At 41.8% G+C, this 25,169-nt stretch overlaps 1 protein-coding gene across 1 annotated transcript in view; it reads left to right on the top strand.

The window, feature by feature from the left end:
- kat8 (K(lysine) acetyltransferase 8) overlaps positions 1 to 25,169 on the top strand; it is a 42,260-nt gene that overhangs the window by 12,678 nt on the left and 4,413 nt on the right. The window contains exons 9-10 of the mRNA XM_084328681.1: positions 3,351 to 3,501; positions 4,685 to 4,839. Coding sequence (XP_084184807.1) covers positions 3,351 to 3,501; positions 4,685 to 4,839 — 306 coding nt within the window. The remainder of the gene's footprint in view (positions 1 to 3,350; positions 3,502 to 4,684; positions 4,840 to 25,169) is intronic.

Here is a 25,169-nt window from a genome sequence, read left to right as displayed (position 1 = left end):
GAGGAGGGGCGGGGCAGTCTACCTGTCTGTGTGTGGGGACTGGGGAGGGGCATTCTGTGTGTGTGTGTGTTACTGAGGATGGACAGATAATGTTGATATTTAAACATGAATACATAATAAATGTATTCATGATCATCATGCAACATAAAACAATTGTAGGAACAGTTTGGGAGAGGAGGGGGTTTTAGCTTGCATGTTGTGAGTTCCAAAACATTTTACTTAAAGTTTAATGCTCAATATATAAAGGTCTATTTGTATTAAAAACAATAGATTGTTTTTCATTTAAATGTCTGGAAGAGCTCAAAAATAAAAACGTCAATTGATATTTCCGTAGACTTTTTAGTTGATCTAAATGTGACTGATTGCGTTAAATGGGCATATAATATCGCCTCATATCGATTGCAGGCACCTGAATCGAATCGTATTGTATCGTGGCAGACTTTGTGATATCGGCAAATATCGTATCGTTGTCCAAAGAATCGATATCGTATCGTGATGAAACTGGTGATTCCCACCCCTAGTCTCGAGTTCACGAGATCTTCCCTCACTCAACTAAGCCGTTCTGATTTGACAGTATTGCTGACGTGAATAAGGTACTGATTTGCAGTAACGCCCCCTCTATGGTTATATAGCGCATAGTGTAACCTGACACTTCCTCAAACGGGTTTTGACAGAGAGGCAGAGAATGAGAGAGAGAGATAGAGAGATAGAGAGAGAGGGACCGGTGGGACCGCGTGCAGGAGTGTGTGTAAAAATGTGTGTGCGCCGTCTCTCCCTCGTCTGCGCATTTACACACAAACTTTACTGCGTGTGTGTCTGGGACGCTTAATCATTTTAGGCAACCAGCTTGCGCCTAGCCACGCCCCCGCGGCGACGCGGGAGCGGCGGAGCTCTGCTGCGGCATTATGCAGCCGTAATCCCCCCTCTTTTAACATCGACGGTTAGCTCAACTGGTTCGCCGCCTTGCTGTGGATCCTGCGGTGCGTTGGTGACGAGTTCGAATCACTTCAATTTTTTTATTTATTTTTTTTAACGTGCATTCTTTCGCCGGTTAAGTTTAGGCATTCTTTCGGAGTTGGTTAAGGTTAGGGTTACGTTTAGGCATTGTTTCGGAGTTGGTTAGGGTTAAGTTTAGGCATTGTTTCGGAGTTTGTTAAGGTTAGAGTTGGTTAACACTTTCACTGCCACACACAAGATATCTCGGGTTTCCGATAGTTATGTTGAAAGCCACTCACGAGATTTCTCGGATTTTTTTTTTTAAGCGATCTGAAATCATATTGCATCACGCGAGTCTACCCGAGCGCCGCCGGCGATCAGATGTGGAAAAAAGCGCCCCCTATCGTCTCCCAGATGACATAAGGGATTTTGGAATGGCCTCAATGAAAATGGATGGGGGAAAAAATCCTGTACTCCACATTTTCCAGTCCACTGATGCAGCCGGGGTTACCACAGTTCATTCTGGAGCCTCTCAGCCCCGCGGAATCATGTACTGCACTGTACACACGTTGGATCCATACACTTATTGATTTTTTCGAATGGTGATCAGGAATTGGAATATACCAGTTGGATACCATCTGATGTCGGGTAAGGAATCTATGTTATCAGTGTTAGGATAATCAGACTAATTTTGATGAAGATATAGGCTGTTTTGTGAAATGGGCTCTTTCGGTTTCACTGTAAAAGTCCAAGAGGAAATGAACACAGCGATTATCCGTGCGCGGCTCGAATGTGCTTGCGTGCACGTATAATATTGATCATCTAGTGTTTATTTGAAAACGATTCATAAATAGGCAGACGAATATCAACGTTCTGGAATATTCCAGTAAAAGACGATTATCATAGAATGGTCTAGAATGAACTGTTTTTTTTACCTCAAAACGTGTGCTTTTCAAAATGCTCTCAAACGGAAATGAAGCGATAAAAAACCAATCTGCCTTGACAGCACTGACTGGAAAAGGATTCTTTGATAAGCGACGGGCAGATTAGACACATAGCCATAATTTAAAACATAGATTAGGCGATATTAAGCGTAACATTGGCGCCGATGGTGGCATTGAAGCGCTACCTCTGGCGCCACCTCGTGGCATTCAAAGTGTTAAGGTTAGGGTTAAGTTTAGGCATTGTTTCGGAGTTGGTTAAGGTTAGGGTTAAGTTTAGGCATTGTTTTGGAGTTGGTTAAGGTTAGGGTTAAGTTTAGGCATTGTTTCGGAGTTGGTTAAGGTTAGAGTTTGTCGCAGAGCATGGCAATAGAATGCAGCCTATTTCCGCACTGCCGCTCTCTCGCGCTGCCGCGGTCACATGGGCGTTGTGGTCAATCAGAGAAACGCTGAACACAAGTTGGTTGCCTAAAATGTTGACACATCTCTCCTCTCCCTCTCTCTCGCTTGCTCGTTCTCTCTCTCGCTCTCTCTCGTATGTATCACGCTGTGTGTGTGACTGTCACTCAAAGCGCTTATGGGCGGAGCCCATCCAATAACAGCCTGAAATCCTGAGGCTGAAAAATGATGCTTTTGAGTATTTGATTAGAAATGTAAAACAATGCATTTTTTGGAGAAAATAAAACGTACAGATGTGTTCCATAGACTCACAGGAAAAGTTGCCCAAATAGTCCAAGGAATAGCAATGCATGTCCCCTTTAACAATGGGTTTTTTTATTCAAGTGTGCCAGTGAGCCATGCCAGTTGAGCCAGCATGCACAATACTGGTTATTTTAAAGGAGACATGCTTTAGTCCTTTTGAACAAGTCTTAATAGGTCTTTGAGGTTCCCTTAACATGTCTTTGAAGTTTTTTGCTGAAAAAAACCCACTCCGATTATGCATTCTTATCTATACCGCTCTGTTTCAGTCCTGTTCTCAATGGGCTGTTTCTGTGCCTGTAACGAGCGTGCTGCTTTTGTCGTACAAATACAATAATTATTGTGCATCTAGCAGTGGTGCATGAGCCTGTACCATTGAATGAAATTCATATTCAACTTTCAGACTAGACGTCGCAGATCAAATATGACTCAAGTTCCAGCAATAGCATAGCAATACATTTTAGATTCAACTTTAGGTAGAAAAGAGAAGATTTACACACGAGCCGCCATCTTGTACACATGCATTTTATCAAGATATCTTCACATGCACGTTATTAACCACGCGATTGTGACTCCCATTCTGAATGGCTTGTTTCAAGGGTGAGGGTTTTTGTCCCAGCTTAACTGCAGAAAAGGCACAATGCACATATTTAAAATGTTCTCAGTGTTGGGACAACCCCTCATTCTGTAAAAACAGTGCAAAACACAGGAAAGTGCTATTTTCACAATAGGTCCCCTTTAATATAAATGTCCTCTCTACCTGTGTGTTGTAAGGTTACGAGCTGTCTAAGCTAGAGAGCACTGTGGGCTCCCCAGAGAAGCCTCTGTCTGACCTGGGCAAGCTGAGCTACCGCAGCTACTGGTCCTGGGTGCTACTGGAGATCCTGCGAGACTTCAGAGGCACGCTGTCCATCAAAGACCTCAGGTACACGCACACACTCTGTATCAGTAGGAAAAGATGGCAATGATGTTTAGAAAAATAGATATGAATGAAATCTAGAAAAGGGTAAATAAGAACACAAAATACATTCGAAAATAAAAGTACTAAATTATGCATAATATATTTGCATTTGCTAACCTAGTGTACAGGTAGCTACTGAAATGTATAGAGCAATGAGTGTGTGAGTGCTGGCTATTATCTTTTCTATGTGTTTTTGCACCTACTGGTGGCATTTTGAATTGAGCACCTCTAGTTTAAAATGTTGGGCCCTTGATAGACTCATCATGTCATGCTATTGTGAACCCTCCACCATACCCCCCTCCCTCGGGTAGATGCTAGATCTACATTTTTATAGGGGGTTGTCACTTCTTGGCCAAGCTGAAAAGCCACAACTTGTCATAATTCTCACTTTTTTTTTTAAACAATATGTTTAGTTCAAGTTTCAAGTTCAAGTTTCTTTAATAGTTGTCATACAGAAGTACAGAATACTTTTATACAAAATGCTTCTTACTGTTACGCTCCAGAGACTGTGCAAGACAAGATAAGTATGAAATAAAATAACATAGTATAGCATGTAAATTAGAAGTAAAAAATGAGGTCACAGTGTTCAGTATAGATTATGTACAATGTTGACGTATTGTTTTTTTTTTTTTTTTTCAGTTTTACAGCATCAGTTCAACAACCATACAAAAGGAAATGCTGCCAACTGCCCCCCCTCCCCGAGTTACAGAAAAATAGATACAAAATAAACCACCCCCCCCCTGAAAAAATAAATAAAAATCAATATAATAATAATAAAAAAAAAAAAAAACTCTAGGCCAGACCCCCCCCTCCCCTCCCCCAGACCAGGACCTCAACAAATTCATTTTTTCTTTTTTTCTTTTACACATTTTGAGAATTTAGTAAACCCAGTTACACCCGTCTTAACAGGTGCCCATACTTCTACACCAAACAAATAAATATCTAACGTTACATCTTTTCTCTTCAAAGAGCAACTAATAACATTTACAGTATCATTCATCATAATTCTCACCTTAAGTTGTTTATAAATCTATCCCTAACCTTAAACACACTATAAAAACTATAATAATAATTAACAAAAGAAATGTAAAAATGTTCTTCCGGGTTGTTAGATCTAGCATCTACCCTCTCCTTATCTCATTTCCAGCCAGATGACCAGCATCACCCAGATTGACATCATCAGCACGCTGCAGTCTCTCAACATGGTGAAGTACTGGAAAGGCCAGCACGTCATCTGTGTCACGCCCAAGCTGGTGGAGGAGCACCTCAAGAGTGCCCAGTACAAGAAGCCGCCAATCACAGGTACACTCAGAAACACCCTGCTGCTGGCAGGGGAAAGCCTGGTGTCTCTAAACAGGTACACTCAGAAACACCCCGCTGCTGGCAGGGGAAAGCCTGGTGTCTCTAAACAGGTACACTCAGAAACAGCCCGCTACTGGCAGGGGAAAGCCTGGTGTCTCTAAACAGGTACACTCAGAAACAGCCCGCTACTGGCAGGGGAAAGCCTGGTGTCTCTAAACAGGTACACTCAGAAACACCCCGCTGCTGGCAGGGGAATGCCTGGTGTCTCGAAACAAGAATGGGGTTTGATGGGCGGCTGGGTAGCGCAGTGGACTAGGCACTCCACAGAGACTCTGGGATCTAATCCAGCTGTCATCGGTACCTCTGGCTTGGTCAGTCGTCGCTACTAACACAATAGGCAGTGTTAACGGGTTGGGGTATAGGGATGGGTACTGAATCAGGTACTTTTAAGGGTACCGACTAGGGATGCTCCGATATTGGTATCGGCATACAGTTTATTAATTGAATGAATGAAGTTTATTTTCTGTCTTTGTTTACAACAAATCAAAAACACACTTGTGATCCTTTACAATTCTTAAAAAGAAAAAAATATTTTAACACATCCTGCGCCAAAAACGTCGTACAACGTGTTTCAAGGTCATGCTAATTCTTCCATTCCACGGCGTACGACGTTATTGAGATCATATTTCATTTTTTCGCCATGGTATTCAGAATGCCCTCACGGAGCCTGGTCTGATGCAGTGGGAGCCTGCACAGCTCTGCAACGCTTCAATACTGCCGCCTGGTGGATGATCGGCGAGTTACAACCGGAAATGGATCTCTGGTGATCTCGGTGCACCGGGCAAATGCGCTCACATATTGTTGCGGGACTCTAGACACACGTCATGTATATTGATCGCTGCCATAACTCAATAATCGATATGATTTGGGCGTTTATTATTATTATACAAACCGGAAATGGATCACGTCAAATAAGTGGGATCTTTTTCCTCCAGTCTCATTGGCGAACGGTAAGAGGACGCTGACGTCATTTTCAGCGTGAGTGTTTATTATTAATAATGCAAACTGCTCTGATCAATATATCACCCATACTACATAAAGCACTTACTGACGATCACGGAATTATAAACGACCCCCCCCCCCCCCGTTCATCCGTGCATGATCAGTCATAACGTTTAGGATCATGTACAGTTGAAATTTTTTATATAACGTGTATCGGCAACAAACTGCAGTTGATAATCTATATATGCGTTTATGCCTATAACTCACGTTCTAGGAATTACTGCAGAAAACGATAAAAACATATTTATATTCTAGACTGTATTTTCGTATGAATCTATGAATGAAAAAGTATAACGTTCCTACATCCTGAACGATAGATAATCGATGTTGAATGGGCCATAGTAATGTCAATTTAGCAATACAATTTAAAGTTATAGCCCTGCAAAGAAGGTGAACATCTCCATAGGCTTAGAGTGGTGGCAGAGAGTGGTATCAGACGGGCAAACTGCGTGGCAGTTAATGTGTTAATATAAATTAAAAAAAACATGGATTCAATTCTTTATTTTTTGAAGAAAAGAAAATTGACAATGGGTATCGTATCGGTATTGGCCGATACCCAAACCCAGGTATCGGTATCGGGACTGAAAAAGTCAGATCGGTGCATCCCTAGTACCGACCGAATCACGTCGGTACTACCGAGTACCGATTCACATGAGATCCGCCGGTGCCACATTTCGGTACTGTTGACGTCAACGTTTTGTTTACCGCGATACGAAACCTATTCAACAACAAAGCAGTCGGCAATGGCAAGCCGAAAACGGTTACAAGTGTGGTTACACTTTACAAAGCTAAATGCAGGCAACGCTCGCTGCAATATTATTATATATATATTAACACTATGGTCGCCAAAAACGCCGTACCACGTCATTCCCCGCCATGCTCATTCTGCCAAAGACACCGTACCACGTCTTTGATATCAATATTTCAAAAATCTGTGATCGAAATCATATTTCTCCCCCGGAGACTTGAGATCTACTGTTGATCCCCTCTCAACTCTCCAACGGTTCAAGAGCGCCATCTGGTGGCCGATCGGCGGATCGCCCAGAGCGGAAACAGGAAATGGAAGCTGGTGCTCATTCCAATTCGGTCCGATCACTCGCTAATAGTCCCAGGACTCGAGCTAGACACAACGGATAGCAATCCGTTACCAATAACTCGATAAACAACATGATTTGGACGTATATACTATTATACAACCTGGAAATGGATCGCATATTTCTACATCCCATAATAGGAATATTTCTGCTCCACGCTCATCGCCCAACGCTATGAGGAAGCTACGGTAAGATTCAGTGTTATTTTTTAACGTGTTCGATATAAACTGCTCTGATGATCATATCACCCACACTAGATGAATCATCTAACGTTGGCCACGGAATTATAAACGACCCCCCCCCCATCCGGTCAACATCAGATGATCAGTAGTAACTTCTAGAAGCACGTCCATTTGAATTTTTTTATCTCGCGCAGATTGCTATCAAACTGTATTTGATCATCAATATAATGCATTTAGGTCTATAAATCACGTTCTGGAGAAAGCTGCAGAAAACGATAAAAACATACTTATACTTTAGACCATATTTTAGTATGAATATGTGAATGAAAAAGTATAACGTTGCTACACCCTGAACAATAGATACTTGATGTTGAATGGGCCATAGTAATGTCAATTTAGCAATACAATTTAAAAAGTTATAGCCCTGCAAAGAAGGGGAACTTCTCCATAGACAAATAGAGCTGGCGGAGGATGGTATATTAAGAATATAAGCCTGGCGACTAAAGTGTTAACAAATTGTTCTAAATAAATAATAATGATGATAAATTATTTGAAGTTTGGAATTTCTTTTACAACTGAGGTAGGTAGATTACATTTTTAGAGACTAAAGTACCGAAAAAAGGTACCGTTATCGATTCACAGGTACCGGTATCGGTTCATGTGTAAGGTACCCAACCCTAGGTATGTGTCCTGGTTAGGGGTGTAAAGATGCATCGATTTATCGAAATGCATCGATTCTAATGTGTTAGAATCGATGCATAGATTTGAATATGTTAGAATCGATTATAATCTAAATTATTGTTTTTATTGACCTATAGTCCATTCATGCTGAGTGAATCAGTTCCCCCAGCCACATTTGTGTATTCAAAATGTTTTGGGGAATTAACTGTATAGAAAATTAATCGAATCGAATCGTGGTCAAATAAAGAGATTTCATGATGCATTGAATCGTTGCCTGAATAATCGTAATCGAAATTAATCGTTGTGAGGTCGCATCGTTACACCCCTAGTCCTGGTCGTTGTAAACGCCGACTCCTACTGGTTGGTCGGGCCGCCTGTTCAGCAGGGAGGGGATCTGGGGGAAATGGCGTGAACCTCTGCACAAGTTACGTTCCCCCAGTGAAACTCCTAGCTGTCCCCCCCCCCCCCCCACAAGCTGCCGCGCGGCACACCCGAGAGGGAAAAAAAGAAAGGAAGAGAGAGGGAGGGAGGGAGAGAGGGGGCCTTATCAATAACGGCCTGTCTGTTTTCTCTCTCTCTCTCTCTCTACCAGTCGCAGACTGTGTGGACTGACTGTCACTCAAAGTGCTTATGGGCGGAGCCAGGCTATAACAGCCTGAAATCTTGAGGCTGAAAAATGATTGTTTTGAGTACTTGAAATATAAAACAATGCATTTTTTTGAGAAAGAAAACCTTACAGATGTCTTCAATAGACTCACAGGAATTGTGTAAAGTTGCCCAAATAGTGCTAGGAATAGCAACGCATGTCCCCTTTAAAGAATGTGGTTTGAATGGGTTTGACAGGCTTAACACATTGGACGCCAGACCCGAGATAAGTTGGGTTAATCGCCATCGCTTGAGCGCCAAACCCGAGAAAAGTTATTTCTTTTATTAGCTATTTCCATTCATAATCCATCGAGGGAGCCTGATGTTATCATTGGGAATGGGTCTGAGATCGCAAACGTCCAATACCGCCACCTAACGCCTTGTGGCCGGTATTGCACATCCTTGGAATCTCTCTGGCTTGGCCTGTACGTCGATCTAAAAAGTCCGGTCCCGGTTTTCCGGGCAGGAGAAACGTTTATAACGCATGGATTGGGGAGAATCAAGCACCGCCGATTCATGTTTTTTGGTGGATTATGTTGGCAACGCGATCGACATCAATACTTGGAATGGCGATCAGATAATTGGATTATTTCGCCGCGATTGTACCATGTGTGCCGTGTCCCGTTGGCTGCGATCAAAGCACGGAAAGCACGGAGGGTCCTTTCGTGCATGCAACATGAAACATAATACCGATAATCTAGCGTTGATTTCAGAATTATTCAATAATCGGGCGAGAAATGGCACGATTTCTAATGAAATGCATTGAAGCGCTGTTTGCTGGAGTTTACTGGGATTACACAGGATCACTCTAGAACTACTCATATTCACCATGGTATAAAACAGAAATGTATGGATGAAAAAAAAAATTATCTGTTTTTTGTAGGGCTGTCTTAAATACTTCGAAGCTTGGGATTAGAATATGAAGATAAAATGCGAGTATTAAAAATATATATATGATTTTAATTTTTTTTTGCAAAATCAACTCTGCCTCTCTTTGTTAACTACAACAAGCAATGCTGTTTGTTATTTAAGATGAGGTCAGACTCGGCACCGACAGATTTGTGTTCATTGTGCTGCTTTTATAAAGCCTCAAATGACTGCTTACAATATTTCATGAAAGCAAAGTGTTTTGTTTGTCTAAGATTTAAAAAGGTTTAAACTTTACAGCACTGACAAAGTTGAACAAAGTGCTGTACAAGTCCCACAACATAAAACATTTTATTAAAATAAAAAATTTATGTTTATTTTATTTTATCTCGAAGCTTCGAATTAAAATCGAATCTCGGCCCCCGAAGCTTCGAATTCCAAAAAATAATTCGAAGGTCAGCCCTAGTTTTTTGCACGTTGACCGGAAGAAACTCTGACAATCGACGTGGTTATTAGATCCATAGCTATAATATTTAATATAGGTTTAGCACTGCAAACACCGGAACTTATTCCCATTGAACAGAGCGCTGGCACACAACGGCTCAACGCCCATAGCGACCCCTGGCGCTTAAAGTGTTAATTTATTTTCGGGGGCTTTTTTTAATTTATTTCAGGGGCACTGAATTTGTATGTGGCTGCGGCTCTCTTGGTGGCGCAAAGCACTGTATTTTTACAGTCTTCGTCCCGCCTACAAAAACACCCATGCAAACTGCTCCTCGCTCACTAGCCGTTTTTGCAGCCGGGGTCTCACGGCAATCTTTGCAATAATTGATGATCTGTTGACCGGCATCATCCTCCTCGACCCCTACCCAGTCTAATCCCCACGACTCCACCATACTCTGCTTTAAACATTTTTATTTGATGTCCTTCTTCGGTTCCTGGGGAATCTGCTACTCTTTTTGTTTCGTTTTGGTTATAACGTTAGTTAAAAAACGCTCTTGTTTTCCATCAAAGGCTGTTCGCCTAGCACGCTAATGTGAGATGGTGGGGAGTGACGTCGGCGTCTGATCAAACAGATTTAATAAACCACGTCTTTCACTTGCTGCTGTCAGTTAAATAAATTGTAATATACATTTTTTATACTATGTTTGATAACGTAAAGTTAACACATCCTGTGCCAAAAACGCGTTTACTCGTTATTGCCCGCCAATCTAATAACACCAACGACTTTACTCGTTTTTATGATCGTTATTTCCTTTATTCGCTATTGGCATTCATAATTCTTCCAGGAAGGCTCTGCGAGCCAGCTGGACTCTGGACTCTGATATTGCAACGCCTCAATACCGCCGCCTGGTGGATTTCGGGGCGAGTTGCACTCCACTCTAAACCGGATGTGACGCTCTGTGCATCGGGGAAAAATCTCCGGCAGAGCTATCTTGTTACGTGGATCCAGACAAACACCTTGAGTGCATTGGATCGCTTTCGAGACGCAAGAATCAATATGCTTTCGGCGTTTATTGCGTCGTACAAGCGTAAAATGGATCTAGCAGATCAAAATCAAATAATCTTTTTCTCCAGACTCATCGGCCACAGGTAAGAGGAATCTAACGTTAATTACAACTCGATTGTGCATTTATTTCATTGCAATCCATCCGATCAACGTATGATGTCGTACTAAAGAAAGCCGTTACTGACAATCAAGGAATCATAAACGACCCCCCCCCCCTTAACTTCACGCATGATGGAGCATAATGTATAGCGATCATATGCATTTGAATTTTTTAATATAGCGTGTATAAGGACGAAACGCCAATCGATTATGTATAATATGCGTCGGGCCTATAACTCGAGTTCTAGGAATTACTGCTCTACACAATAAAACATACTTATATTCAGGACGGTACTAACACAACAATGTATGAATGGAAAAATATAACGTTCCCACATCCGGAACGATAGATACCCGATGTTGAATGGGCCATAGTAATGTCGATATAGCTATAATATTAAAAAAGTTATAGCCCTGCAAAGAAGGTGAGCGACTCCATAGGGTTACAACACTGGCAGAGAGTGGTATAAGATGGGCAAACTGCGTGGCAGACAATGTGTTAACACTTTGAGTGCCAGCCATGAGATTCTCGTTAGTTCATGCCATGCGTTGAGTGCCAAGAACGAGAAATCTCGTTATTTAATCGTTGTTTTTTTATTATTGATTTCCATTCATTTTTCATCAATTTTGCCTCACGTTACCAGTGGGGATCTGTCTGAGCTTGAACAGGGAAAATACCGCCCCCTATAGTCTCTCCGGATGGTATTGCACCCATTGGATTGGACTGAATGAAATGGATGGGGGAAAAAATAGTCCGGAATCCACATTTTACTTGTCAGGCATGTAACCGGAGACTATCCCATTCATTGCCGAGCCGCAGAACAGCGTGGAATATGTGTTACCAGTACCCAGCGTTGGATCAATAAACGCGATCGATATTTGGAATGGCGATCAGGAATTGGATTAATCTTTTTGCAGAACATCTGATGTGAGGTAAGGAATTTATGTTACGAATCTTGGGTTAACACTTTGGCTGCCTAAGGTTAAATTCATGATATACCATAGATTGCCAGCGCTATTTGTCTATGGAGAAAGTCCCCTTCTTTGCAGGGCTATAACTTTTTAAATTCTATTGCTACATTGCCATTATTAGGGCCCATTCAAAGTCCTATATGTATTGTTCATTGTGTAGCAACGTTAAACTTTTTCATTCACATATTCATATGGTCTAATGTATAAGTATGTTTTCATCTCTTTCTGCAGCTTTCTCCAGAACGTGATATATAGCCCCAAATGCATTATATTGATGATGAAATACAGTTTGATGGCAATCAGCGCGATATAAAAAATTCCAACTAGACGTACTTCTAGAAGTTACTACACGTCATCTGATGTTGACCGGATGGGCGAGGGGGCGTTTATAATTCCGTGGGCAGCGTTATACCAATCATCTAATGTGGGTCAAATGTTGATAATAGCAGTTAGTATCGAAGACGGTAACGTTACACGCTGAAACTCACCCCAGTCTCCGCGCGCCGTTGGGCGATCATCGTCGAGTAGAAATCTTATCATTATGGGATATATTTTTACCCGGTCCATCTCCAGCTTGTATAATGGTATATACGTCCAAATCATGTTGTTTATCGAGTTATTGCCAATCGATCACCGTGTAGCGTGACGAGCCAGAGTCCCATGAACTATAGCGAGCGCCCGGAAGTACTACGGTCGTCATGACAACCTCTATTCAACATCCTGTTTGGCGATTGCGCCGATCGGCCACCTCCTGAACCGCCAGAGAGCTCAGTGGGTCCTGCTGGTGGATCTCAGGCCAGCGGAGGGGACATATGAATCCGATCGCAGATTTTTGAAATATTGATATAAGGACGCTGTACAGCGTCCCCCGGCAACTTGAGCATGGCCAGCAATGACGTCAAAACACGTTTCATGGCAGTCAAAGTGTTAATCAGATGTTCCTATCACCGTGTGTGTGTGTGTGTGTGTATGACGTTAGCGCTGAGCAAGTCACGAATAAGCGATTTTTCAGCCTGCTTTTGTATCGTGCATAAGGACACATATACTCTCGATAATCTAGCGTTTATTTGAAAACTATTCATAAATCAGCCGAAAAATGACAACGTGTTTTGTGTATTCCACTAAAGGGCGATTATCGGATTTCTCTGGAATTACTAGAAATCTCAAACTATACTCTTATTCAAAACGGTATAAAACGGAAATGTACCGATGAAAAAAAACAATCCGTTTCGTACATGACTGCAAGCAAGTCATTGATAAGCGAAGGGTGTATTAGACCCATAGCCATAATTTAAGATATAGTTTAAGCGTTCGCAAATTTCCTCGTCCTCCCATTGACTTCAGTGCTGAGCCGTACTGTATTGTACCCATTCTGCAATCTGTTAATAAAGTTTTCAATCAATCATGTGCAATAGTACATTAGGGCTGCAACTAATGACTAATTTGGTAGTCGACTAATCTGTAATCTGTAAGATATATATATATATAATTTTTTATTTTATTTTTTTTAAACTACCTATCTTTGTGAAAGTGGCTTCTCAGCTCTGGTCCAGCTGAAGACAGAGCAGAGGAACAGATTGGACATTGAGCATGACCTCAGAGTTGCTTGTCTACCATCACCCCAGACTTTGAGACTCTTGTCGGGACCAAACAACAACATCATAACATGATGATCCCATAGCAAATTAAAATAATGACTCATGAAACATTTGAATTTGGATCTTAAGCCACTTTAAATGAAAATGTATTTGAAGAACAATACAGCAATCACTCATAACAAGATAAATAAATTAAATAATACAAATTAAAGTGGAAGTGTACTTTAAATAACTAAAAAATAATAATAAAAAAGAAATAACTAGCAGCATCTGCCCCCAGAACCGCGGCTGATGGGGCTGTAACTTGGTCCAGGACCAGGAGGGTGACGTGGAACAGCTGTAAGGGGAGAGGGGGATGAGTCAGATCAGACAGACTTCTAGGTCTTTTGTTTGCTGTGTGTGAGAGGAGTCCGTGTGTATGTGTGTGTGTCTTACTCTGATCGCTGTGTGAGTGAGAGGAGTGCGTGTACTGTGTAATTTGTGACCCAGTCTGGTGATGATGCCTACAAGTCGCCAGGGTGAAATGACAGATAGACACAATCAAAATTTTTTTTTTTTTTGTGTTTTTTTGTGTTTTTTTATATATAACTACAGTTCGAGAGTTGAAGAACATATTTAGTACAACAGCGAACAGATATAATAACTCTAATTGTAAGAATTCTGTGTTTAAAAAAGGCTGTTTTGAAACACAGTTTGTGCTCTCCACAGAGGAGAGGTGGGGGCTGGTTTTATTTTTGCATCTGAATAGAGCTGCTTGTTGGGATTCAGATTCCCTGAGCCAGGTAAAGGCATTCACACAGAGAGAGTCATTAACGTTAACGATGGACGCATTCAGGTGAGGGTAGTTGTCCACGCCCCCCCCCCCTCAAACTAGCTGAAGTGTGAACATCTTTGAGAGACATTTTCTCCCCTTGAGTGTTTTAGACAACAGACTGAGTTACAAGATTTAAATGAATATATGATATTCAAAACATTCTCATATTTCAAAGTATGACACATCATTTGAAAGCTTACATTCTGTACTTTCACAATCTGGAAAAATCTGGAAAATGAAAATGGAGACATGTAGGCACAAACCCTGGACTCGGTCACATTTGTGTGTGTGTCTTACTCTGATCGCTGTGTGAGTGAGAGGTGTGTACTGTGTAATTTGTGTATGTGTGTGTGTTTTACTCTGATCGCTGTGTGTGAGTGAGAGGAGTGTGAATGTGTGTGTGTGTCTTACTCTGATCGCTGTGTGTGAGTGAGAGGAGTGTGTATGTGTGTGTGTCTTACTCTGATCGCTGTGTGTACTGTGAGTGAGAGGAGTATGTATGTGTGTGTCTTACTCTGATCGCTGTGTGTGAGTGAGAGGAGTGTGTATGTGTGTGTCTTACTCTGATCGCTGTGTGTGAGTGAGAGGAGTGCGTGTGTAATGTATTGTGTGTCTAGTCTGATCATCATCTCCTGCAGGGGAACAATGTTTTCAATGTCCAAAATTTGCTATGGGATCATCATGTTATGATGTTGTCTGGAACCCTGAGAAGCCACTCTCACAAAGATAGGTAGTGCACAAAAAAAAAAAAAAATTAAATAATTTTTTTTTAATGACTAATCGACGCAACAATTTCTCGTCGACGATTTTTTATAATCGACGTCGTCGATTATGTCGACTAATCGTTGCAGCCCTATAGTACATGCAGTACTGTACCACCAAAGTGACTGGCCACTTTGTGTGTATCTGCCTGTGCAACGGGAATGGGACACACATTTGTGCAATAGCACATACCACCAAAGTCACTGGTCCACTGTGTGCATGTGTGTATGTTCGTGTGCTAACTTCGCTAGCGTTATCAGCCGTCAATATAATAACGTTATCCGCTCAGTAACATTAGCTGCCTCGCCGGATTCCTCTTTCTCGTCTCTTTCGCTCAAAATAAAAATTAAAAGGCTTCTTGCCTGGCTGAATTTTTAGCGTTGTCTGAATATATAACTTGCCTATGGTACCGTGACTTTCTTTTCCAGCGTGTACTGTGTTCTCATTTCCTTTCTCTGTTTGAAAACAGTCGCGTTACCACAGGAAACTACTGTGATTGGAACTAGGGATGGGCATGAGTAATTGATTACGCGTCGTAGCTATGAAAAAAAACGATCTTAAATCATAATTTTTTTATGAAATAAATATATTTAAAATATATATATAATTTTTTTTTTACATATTTGTTTCACAGTAAGATTATAACTGTTTGTTGGTTTCCTTAAACATATACGTGAATGAAAAAAATTAAGTAAAAAAATATATATAATAATAATAATAATAAAATTTAAAAAATTTGAGTAATACACGATCACTCGAGTATAGCATGTGATCAATCGATCTGGATTCTTCTTAAAAATGCCCATCCCTAATTGGAACATTTATGCAGCTTGTGGAATGTTGGACTTGTAGTTTTTGAATGTTTAGCAGTGGAGCGAAAAAAGCACTGACTGTGAGGTTGTAATAATTTTTCCGGTTCGCACACACATATTTTTAGGGGCAAATGCGAGTGAAATTATATATATTATATATTATATATAATTAGTCAACTGTCCGGGGCTTTTCTTGCCCCCCTTAACTGATTTTCGAGGGCATTTGGTACATTTTCGAGGGCAATTTGCCCCAAGCCCTCGTTAACACATTCGGGGCCAGCCATTACATGGGCCCCACTCTAGGAAGGCCACCTTCCCATTACAAACATGTGGTGAATATGAGTGTTATTTCGGAATGATCTGGGATAATTCCTGCAAAGCTATTTATAAGGCGCTGAGCTAATAACGTTAAATCCATTGGTGTTTCGTCCCTACACACGCTAGAGTTAAAAATCCAAATACATATGATCGGTATTATGTTCCATCATGAATGCATGAAAGGGGGGTGGGGGGGTTGTTTGTGATTAATTGATTGCCAATAACGGCATTCGTTATTACCACAACATAGGCTGAGCAGGGGGATGGCTATGAAATTCTTGCACGATCAAATTGCTCTTACCTTTGGCCGGTTGGATTCCAATTTTTTTTTTCAATTATTTGATCGCCATCTGGTAGATCATATGTCCATTGGCCGATGCCATATTCCTTTACTGCGTAATGAATTCGGCGTCCCAAAAAGTATTCCATGCCATCTGGTGAAGCCCTCGCTTCAGGCTAACAGAAAAGTCCGCCCGGAACGTAAACAGTGTGACACCAGGTCTGCAACAAGGATTACTGCATTCTCGAGACAGCGCCAATAGGGAGGTGTAGTGGTTACGTCATTTTCGTTTTTTCCTGTTCCACTTAAAGGAAAACTCTAACATTTTGGGAAATTAGCTTATTTAACATCTTCCCTGGAGTTAGACAAGAAGATACATACCTTTTTTGTCTCTGTGCGTTTGGGAACAGTCGCTCCATTAGCGTAGCTTAGCTTCATCACTGGAAGTGGGGGAGGACAGGAGCCTGACGTTCCCTTACAGTGTATACAGTCACCAAATACACTCCAAATACAACTCCAAAACGTTCATGTAAACATGTTGTGACCTGTGTATTCACCACGTGGAGAAATAAAAAATAATTGAATTAGACAATTACGTTTTATAAGCAAATATACTCGGAACAATTTTTTGCCTAAGCACTCGTCTCTGCGCGCAGCCAGTTATTTCTACGTGAAGCCGTGTTTGTGGACATTCTCATTAACACTTTCTTCGCCAGGCTTATGTACATCATTATACCATCCTCTGCCAGCTCTATTTGTCTACGGAGAAGTTCCCCTTCTTTGCAGGGATATAACTTTTTAAATTGTATTGCTAAATTGACATTACTATGGCCCATTCAACATCAAGTATCTATTGTTCAGGGTGTAGCAACGTTATACTTTTTCATTCACATATTCATACTAAAATACGGTCTAAAGTATAAGTATGTTTTTATCGTTTTCTGCAGCTTTCTGCAGAACGTGATTTATAGCCCTAAATGCATTATATTGATGATTGTATACAGTTTGATAGCGATCGGCGCGAGATAAAAAATGTCAAATGGACGTGCTTCTAGAAGTTACTACTTATCATCTGATGTTGACCGGATGGGGGGGGGGGTCGTTTATAATTCCGTGGCCAACGTTAGATGATTCATCTAGTGTGGGTGATATGATCATTAGAGCAGTTTGTATCGAACACGTAAAAAAAAAAAACGCTGAAACTCACCGTAGCTTCCTCGTAGCGTTGGGCGATGAGCGTGGAGCAAAAATATTCCTATTATGGGATGTTGAAATATGCAATCCATCTCCAGGTTGTATAATAGTATATACGTCCAAATCATGTTGTTTATCGAGTTATTGGTAACGGATTGCTATCCATTGTGTCTAGCTCGAGTCCCGGGACTATTAGCGAGTGATCGGACCGAATTGGAATGAGCACCAGCTTCCGTTTCCGGTTTCCGGTTTGGGCAATCCGCCGATCGGCCACCAGATGGCGCTCTTGAACCGTTGGAGAGTTGAGAGGGGATCAACTGTAGATCTCAAGTCTCCGGGGGAGAAATATGATTGCGATCACAGATTTTTGAAATATTGATCTCAATGACGTGTTACGGCGTCATTGGCAGAATTAGCATGGCGGGGAATGACGAGTTTAGGCGTCCTTGGCAGAGAAAGTGTTAATTCAAAGGTCCGAACCGATTGAAGTTTATGGATACCATGACTTAAAATCCTCTTACCTTGACGATTAAAAGCCTCCCCAATTTAGAAAACAGTAATCCAATGGCTGGTATTGATAATATAATACTAACTACTGCACGCTCGGAGCTAACCGGAGCTAACACAGAACAGGATGGTAAAGCAAATATAATTACTTCCTTTTTGGGGTTTTCAAAATAAAAGTGCGACGTTTATAGCAGCGGAAAATGTTTATTTTGTACATTATCTAACGTTAACACGAACCTAAACTAACTTTAGGTTAGTTGTAACGTTAGTTTAGGTTCGTGTTAACGTTAGATAATGTACAAAATAAACGTTTTCCGCTGCTATAAACGTTGCACTTTTATTTTGAAAAACCCAGAAAGGAAGTCATTATATTTGCTTTACCATCCTGTTCTGTGTTAGCTCCGGTTAGCTCCGAGCGTGCAGTAGTTAGTATTATATTATCAATACCAGCCATTGGATTACTGTTTTCTAAATTGGGGAGGCTTTTAATCGTCAAGGTAAGAGGATTTTAAGTCATGGTATCCATAAACTTCAATCGTTCGGATCCTTTGAATTAATGAGAATGTCCACAAACACGGCTACACGTAGAAATAACTGGCTGCGCACAGAGACGAGTGCTTAGGCAAAAAATAGTTCAGAGTATATTTGCTTACAAAACGTAATTGTCTAATTCAATTATTTTTGATATCTCCACGTGGTAAATACACAGGTCACAACATGTTTACATGAACGTTTTGGAGTTGTATTTGGAGTGTATTTGGTGACTGTATACACTGTAAGGGAACGTCAGGCTCCTGTCCTCCCCCACTTCCAGTGATGAAGCTAAGCTACGCTAATGGAGCGACTGTTCCCAAAGCTAAATGCACGCACAGAGACAAAAAAGGTATGCATCTTCTTGTCTAACTCCAGGGAAGATGTTAAATAAGCTAATTTCCCAAAATGTTGGAGTTTTCCTTTAATACATTTCCCCATTGACCATTTCTAAATTGGCTCGTTTTAGATGAATAAAGCATTAACGTTGGCATGGTGTACCTTTCTGTGCGTATTCATCCACAATCTATAGCTCAACATGAAAATATTCGCAATTAATAACAACGTTTTTGTTCGCTGGGAAACTACACTGCTATTTGGCGCTGCTGACTGACGTCACCACAGCGTACCCCCTGCCTGTAGTCACAGACCTAGGATCAGATTTCCCTTACATTCCATAAGCTTAACAATTCGTACAATGGGAAAATAACTGACCCTGAATCTGTTGCTAGTATCTGTTTCACCCAACACCAGTTTATAGCCAACCACTATTTTCTTTTATATTTGTATTTATAATTTAAATCGTATAACGTTATTTCGCTGCATAGTAAATCACTGTAAATACTAATGTAAATCATTGTTTTGTTGTACATATTGTGTATAGTTTATAACGTTATTGTTTTTTACATAACGTTAGTAGCTAGCTAGCTTGCTAGCCGGCATTCCCGAAACTCGATTTAAAATGGTTCTCTCCTCTTTGTATACTTTTGTCCTCACAAACAAAGTATTCTGCCAGGGAACTTCAAGTTCAAGTTCTTTAATAGTTGTCATACAGAAGTACAGAATACTTTCATACAAAATGCTTCTTACTGTTACGCTCCAGAGACTGTGCTAGACAAGATAGTATCAAATAACATAATAACATAATATAGCATGAATTTAGAAGAAGAAAATGAGGTCACAGTGTTCGGTATAGACATATGTACAATGTTCTGAGTTACCATATAATATACAATACACAATACTATGCAGTGTACTAATGTACAGTACTATCTAGTGCAAAGCAGAAATGGGATGAGGTACAATTTTAGGTACAATTTACAGTAAGGTGTACGAGTTGTAGTGCAGTCCTTCATCCATAAATATAAAGTGTGGGGAGTGGGTGCTACAGTGTGTTTGTTTAAAGTGGGTGTGTGCTATAAAGTGTGTGGAGTGGGTGCTACAGTGTGTTTGTTTAAAGTGAGTGTGTGCGTGTGGATGTGTGTGCTATGTGTGTTTGGTGGTTGTTGTTGTGTAGTGTTCATTCATTGTTCGTTTAGCAGCCTGATGGCCTGGGGATAGAAGCTACTTCTGAGTCTTTCTGTGCTCGCCTTGAGACTCCTGTATCGCTTGCCTGACGGCAGCAGTTCAAAGAGGCAGTTGTTCGGGTGGCTCGAGTCCTTAATAATTCTCTTAGCCTTCCCCTTGCAACGCTTGTAGTAAATGTTCTGGAGGGTGGGGAGCCCCCCTCCAATTGTGCGTTCGGCTGAACGTGTCACTCTTTGTAGTCTGCTTTGGTCTTTTGCAGTGCTATTCCCAAACCAGGAGGTGATGTTGCCGGTCAAGATGCTCTCTATTGTACATGAGTAGAAGTTCTTAAGGATCTTCTGGCTGACTTGGAACTTCCTTAGGCGCCTGAGGAAGTAGAGGCGTTGTCGTGCCTTCTTCACCACACTGTTAATGTGTGTGGTCCATGTCAAGTCCTCGGATATGTAGGCTCCGAGGTACTTGAAGCTGTTGACTCTCTCAACCGGTGCCCCGTCGATGCTGAGGGGGCTGTAGTCCTTGACCCCCGACCTCCTGAAGTCCACAATCATCTCCTTTGTTTTGCTGACGTTCAGGGAGAGGCTGTTTTCCTGGCACCATCCCGCCAGGACCTTGACCTCTTCCAGGTAGGCCCTCTCGTCGTTGGCAGAGATCAGGCCCACCACCACTGTGTCGTCAGCAAATTTGACGATTGTATTGCTACTCCGCTGAGCCACACAGTCGTGTGTGTACAGGGAGTAGAGGAGGGGACTCAGAACACAGCCCTGGGGGGCCCCTATGTTGAGGGTGATGGATGAGGAGGTGCAGTTGCCTGCTCTCACCACCTGGGGTCTGCCAGTCAGGAAGTCCAAGACCCACTGGCAGAGGTCATAGCCCAAGCCCAGGTCCCTGAGCTTGGCTATGAGTATGGAGGGGACTATGGTATTGAATGCCGAGCTGTAGTCGATGAATAGCATTCTCACATAGTTCCCCTGCCTCTTGTCCAGGTGTGATGCTGCTGTGTGCAGCACATGGGATATGGCGTCCTCCGTGGACCTGTTGGGGCGGTATGCAAATTGCAGGGGGTCCATGTTGATGGGGAGGGAGGAGCAGATGTAGCCCTTTACTAGCTTCTCGAAGCACTTCATGGCTATGGAGGTGAGAGCTACAGGGCGGTAGTCGTTGAGGCAAGCAGGCTTGGATTTTTTGGGTACAGGGATAATAGTGGACTTCTTCAGGCAGGTGGGGATGACAGCCTGTTCTAAGGACAGGTTAAATATGTCAGTGAATACTGGGGCCAGTTGGTCGGCACAGACTTTTAGGACGCGGCCGGGGATGCCGTCTGGACCTGCTGCCTTCCTGATATTCACTTTTTTAAAGGTCCGCCTCACCTCATGCTCTGTTACCCTGAACACTGCGCCTCCATCAGCAGCCGACCCCCCCCCCCCCCATTGCCGAGGCTTGTGAGCTGGTGTTGTTATTACCAGCATCAAACCTCGCATAGAAGGTATTGAGGTCATTTGCTAAGGAGATGTCACTGTTCAGTTTGAGGGAGGCGCCTTTGTAGTCTGTCATCGTTTGGACTTATGGACACGACAGTAGTAGTAGTTATAACGGGTTTGAGCTTGTAACGTTAGCTATCGTGGTATCAAAGGGCCGTGACCTTGTAGCTAGCTAGCTTGCTAGCCAGCATGATGCGTGTGCAGTGCTTGCCCCACAGGTCTGAGAAGAGGACCTGCACATTTTACTCGATCCCGAAACTCCTCTACATGCCCCGGTTTTAAAATGGTTCACGAGTCACGACAGTAGACATAATGCTAACGTCTAGTACGTTTAGCGGGGAAACGTTAATGTTAGCTAGCTAGCTTGGTCAGCTGGCCGTGACAGGGATAAGGCGACAGCCTAACAGGCCAATAGCATAGCGTACTGAACAACAGGCTGCCTACTGGTAAATATAGTTCTTTTTTTACAACAAATTAAAAACCTTATAACTACCTTTTATTTCAACCAAAAATGCTTAAACAATAATGTTAGTGGTATAAGGGAACTCATTTTGTGCAAAAATGGAAAGCTTGCCAATGTTCATGCGGCAGAATTGTTACAATAGCCAATAATCCATTTTCCCAATGATAAATCCCTATACGGGTGGAACAACCAGTGACGTCAGACTACACCTCCCTATACCAGGATCTGGCCGGTACTGCACTTTCGGAGTCCCAATATGCCTTTTTCATGCAAAATACAGCTTGTGACGTGGAATAGGATATTAATATCAAATAAAAGAAAAAACGAGTTAAAAACGCATATATACGTTTTTGGCCGTCACGCGCTGGCTCCCAGTAACGTACGTGATTGGCCGGGAATGTGTTAATTTCTAACCCTGGCGTATGCCGTTGGTGACAATCGAAGCATAGAAACCCCCCCCACCCACCCTTTCATGCATGCATGATGAAACATAATACCGATAATATAGCGTTGATTTCAGATTGATTGTTGATCAACTAAACGCTGCTTAGCGACGTTTCCTGGGATTACACAGAATTACTCTAAACTATACTCATATTCACCACGGTATAAAACGGGAATGTATGGATGCATTTATTTTAATTTTTTTTCACAAATTGAACGAAATTGATACTCTATGTCAAATGGGCAATAGTTTTATATCCATAGCTATGATATTTAATATAGTTTTAGCCCTGCAAACACCGGCATGTATCCCCATTCATTAAATCGCTGGCCCACAGCGACCTCTGGCGCTAAATGTGTTATGGTAGATTAAAATAAATTCGATTAATTTGCAATTAATCGCGAGTTAACTCTTTGTCTTTGGGGTCATCTGGCCCATTTAGGAAATCCCTGAACATGATATTGCATTGGTTTGTGATAGATTATTAGTTACTGGGTATTTCAAAGTACCTCATATTTGGTACCATTTTGAAGCTAACAACTAGGGCTTTCCAATGATATAAAATAAGTGTATGATTATCATCATAATTTTTATTATTATGGTTCATATGTAGTTGCACTTGAACTTGTTGAAATTAAACTTGGAAGATAAAAATTAATTTTCAAGCACTTTCCTTGCTTATTTTAGATGTATGTGTAATGAATGTAATGTAGACAATCTTGTTGGCAATATAGAACAGCTGACATTAGAAATAGCATCTATTGTTCAAAAGTTATGAATTAATTAATGAAACTAGATTAGATTAAAAAAAAATATATATATTTTCTTTTTACATATTGTGATGGTAATTATAAAACGTTCATGTGTGTGTTAAAAATGTTCTTCGAACTTACCCCATTCTCTTCAGAGCCCTGTCTTCCTCCATACTCTCTGCCGCTCTAGACCCATCTTTCCTGGGTAGGGTGATAGCGTGAAGACCATGGCTCTCAGCTGATGTTGTTAGCCAACTCTAGCATGGGAGCTAGCGTCCAGCAGCTAGGGCTTGTCGTCAATTCTAGGTTGATAAAATGAAATATGTTACATATATGAATATGACCCACTAATGAATACACTAAATACAGCAATGTGGCTATTGTGGGGCGGCGTGGCTCAGGGGTAGAGCGGGTCGTCCAATGATCGAAGGGTTGGTGGTTCGAATCCCGCTCAAGCCCATGTCCATCCCACTGCCGTTGTGTCCTTGGGCAAGACACTTAACCTACTTGCCTCGTATGAATGTGTATGCATGTGAATGAATGTTGGTGGTGGTCGGAGGGGCCGTAGGCGATGATTATTCGCCACGCTTCCGTGAGTCTGCCTCAGGGCAGCTCTGGCTGCAATTGTAGCTTACCACCACCGGTATGACTGTGTATGAACGAATAATGGACTCTGTAAGCGCTCTGGGATCACTGGGGTGTCATGAAGAGCGCTATATAAATCCAATCCATTATTATTATTATTATTTGAAAACACTGCATTTGTGAAATAAATACGTCAATTGTGTCACGTGTTAGCTCAGCAGCTAACGCATGGTAGCCCGGGTGGAAATATTAGTACACAGCGGTACTTTTGAAAACAAGCTTTTTGAGTGGAAAATATGACCAGAATCTCTGGAAAAACATCTCACAAACACTATAGACGGTCATAAACATTAACGAATGCTATAATAAGTCCAACAAAATAGTATAAACAGTACTTACACTGTAGTTTCGAAATGCACAAACAAGCGCAGATTCCCCGGAGAAATTTATTCTTTGACCGAACGCTCTGGAAAAACCTATCAAAAAACTCGAACGCCGGCTTCGGGAGCCATATATATAGTCCCTCTAGGACCTGCAGACTAATACTTGCTGTGATGGTGGTGATGGGTCTTCCAAATATGGTGTAAAAAAATTGCCAGACGGGGCGGATCAGCATGACTACAGCGCCCTAGATCACGGCGCCGTGATGGGCGACCTGGAAGACGATCATCATGCGATTAATCAGATTAAATATTTTCGATTGACAGCACTAATATATACATGTAATGAAACATATATATATATATAGATATTTATACAAGCTAACAATGGTAAAAAAAACAATGGTAAAAAATTGCCAGACGGGGCGGATCAGCATGACTACAGCGCCCTAGATCACGGCGCCGTGATGGGCGACCTGGAAGACGATCATCATGCGATTAAGCAGCAGCACGCGGGCACAAGACATGCAGCTCAAGGCAACTGCGACAGGTGCGGCAACCAGCACGCCGAGAGTGATATGTGCGCAGCCAGACGTGCTGACTGTCGCAAGTGCGGTAAGAGGGGCCACTACGCTATTGTGTGTCGCACTCTACAAGTCAGTGATGTGTATGCAGAAGAGCAAACCGAACCTGATGATGATTATTTCTTGGGCTCTATCACTGTGCAGGACTCTAATAAGCCATGGCCAATAAAACTGCAACTCCGGGAAGG

The sequence above is a fragment of the Notolepis coatsorum genome (assembly GCF_963971535.1).
Source record: "Notolepis coatsorum genome assembly, chromosome: 14".
In the NCBI taxonomy this organism is placed as follows: domain Eukaryota; kingdom Metazoa; phylum Chordata; class Actinopteri; order Aulopiformes; family Paralepididae; genus Notolepis; species Notolepis coatsorum.
Note: the sequence above shows the minus strand (reverse complement) of the source record. Positions and strands in the feature narration are given on the sequence as shown.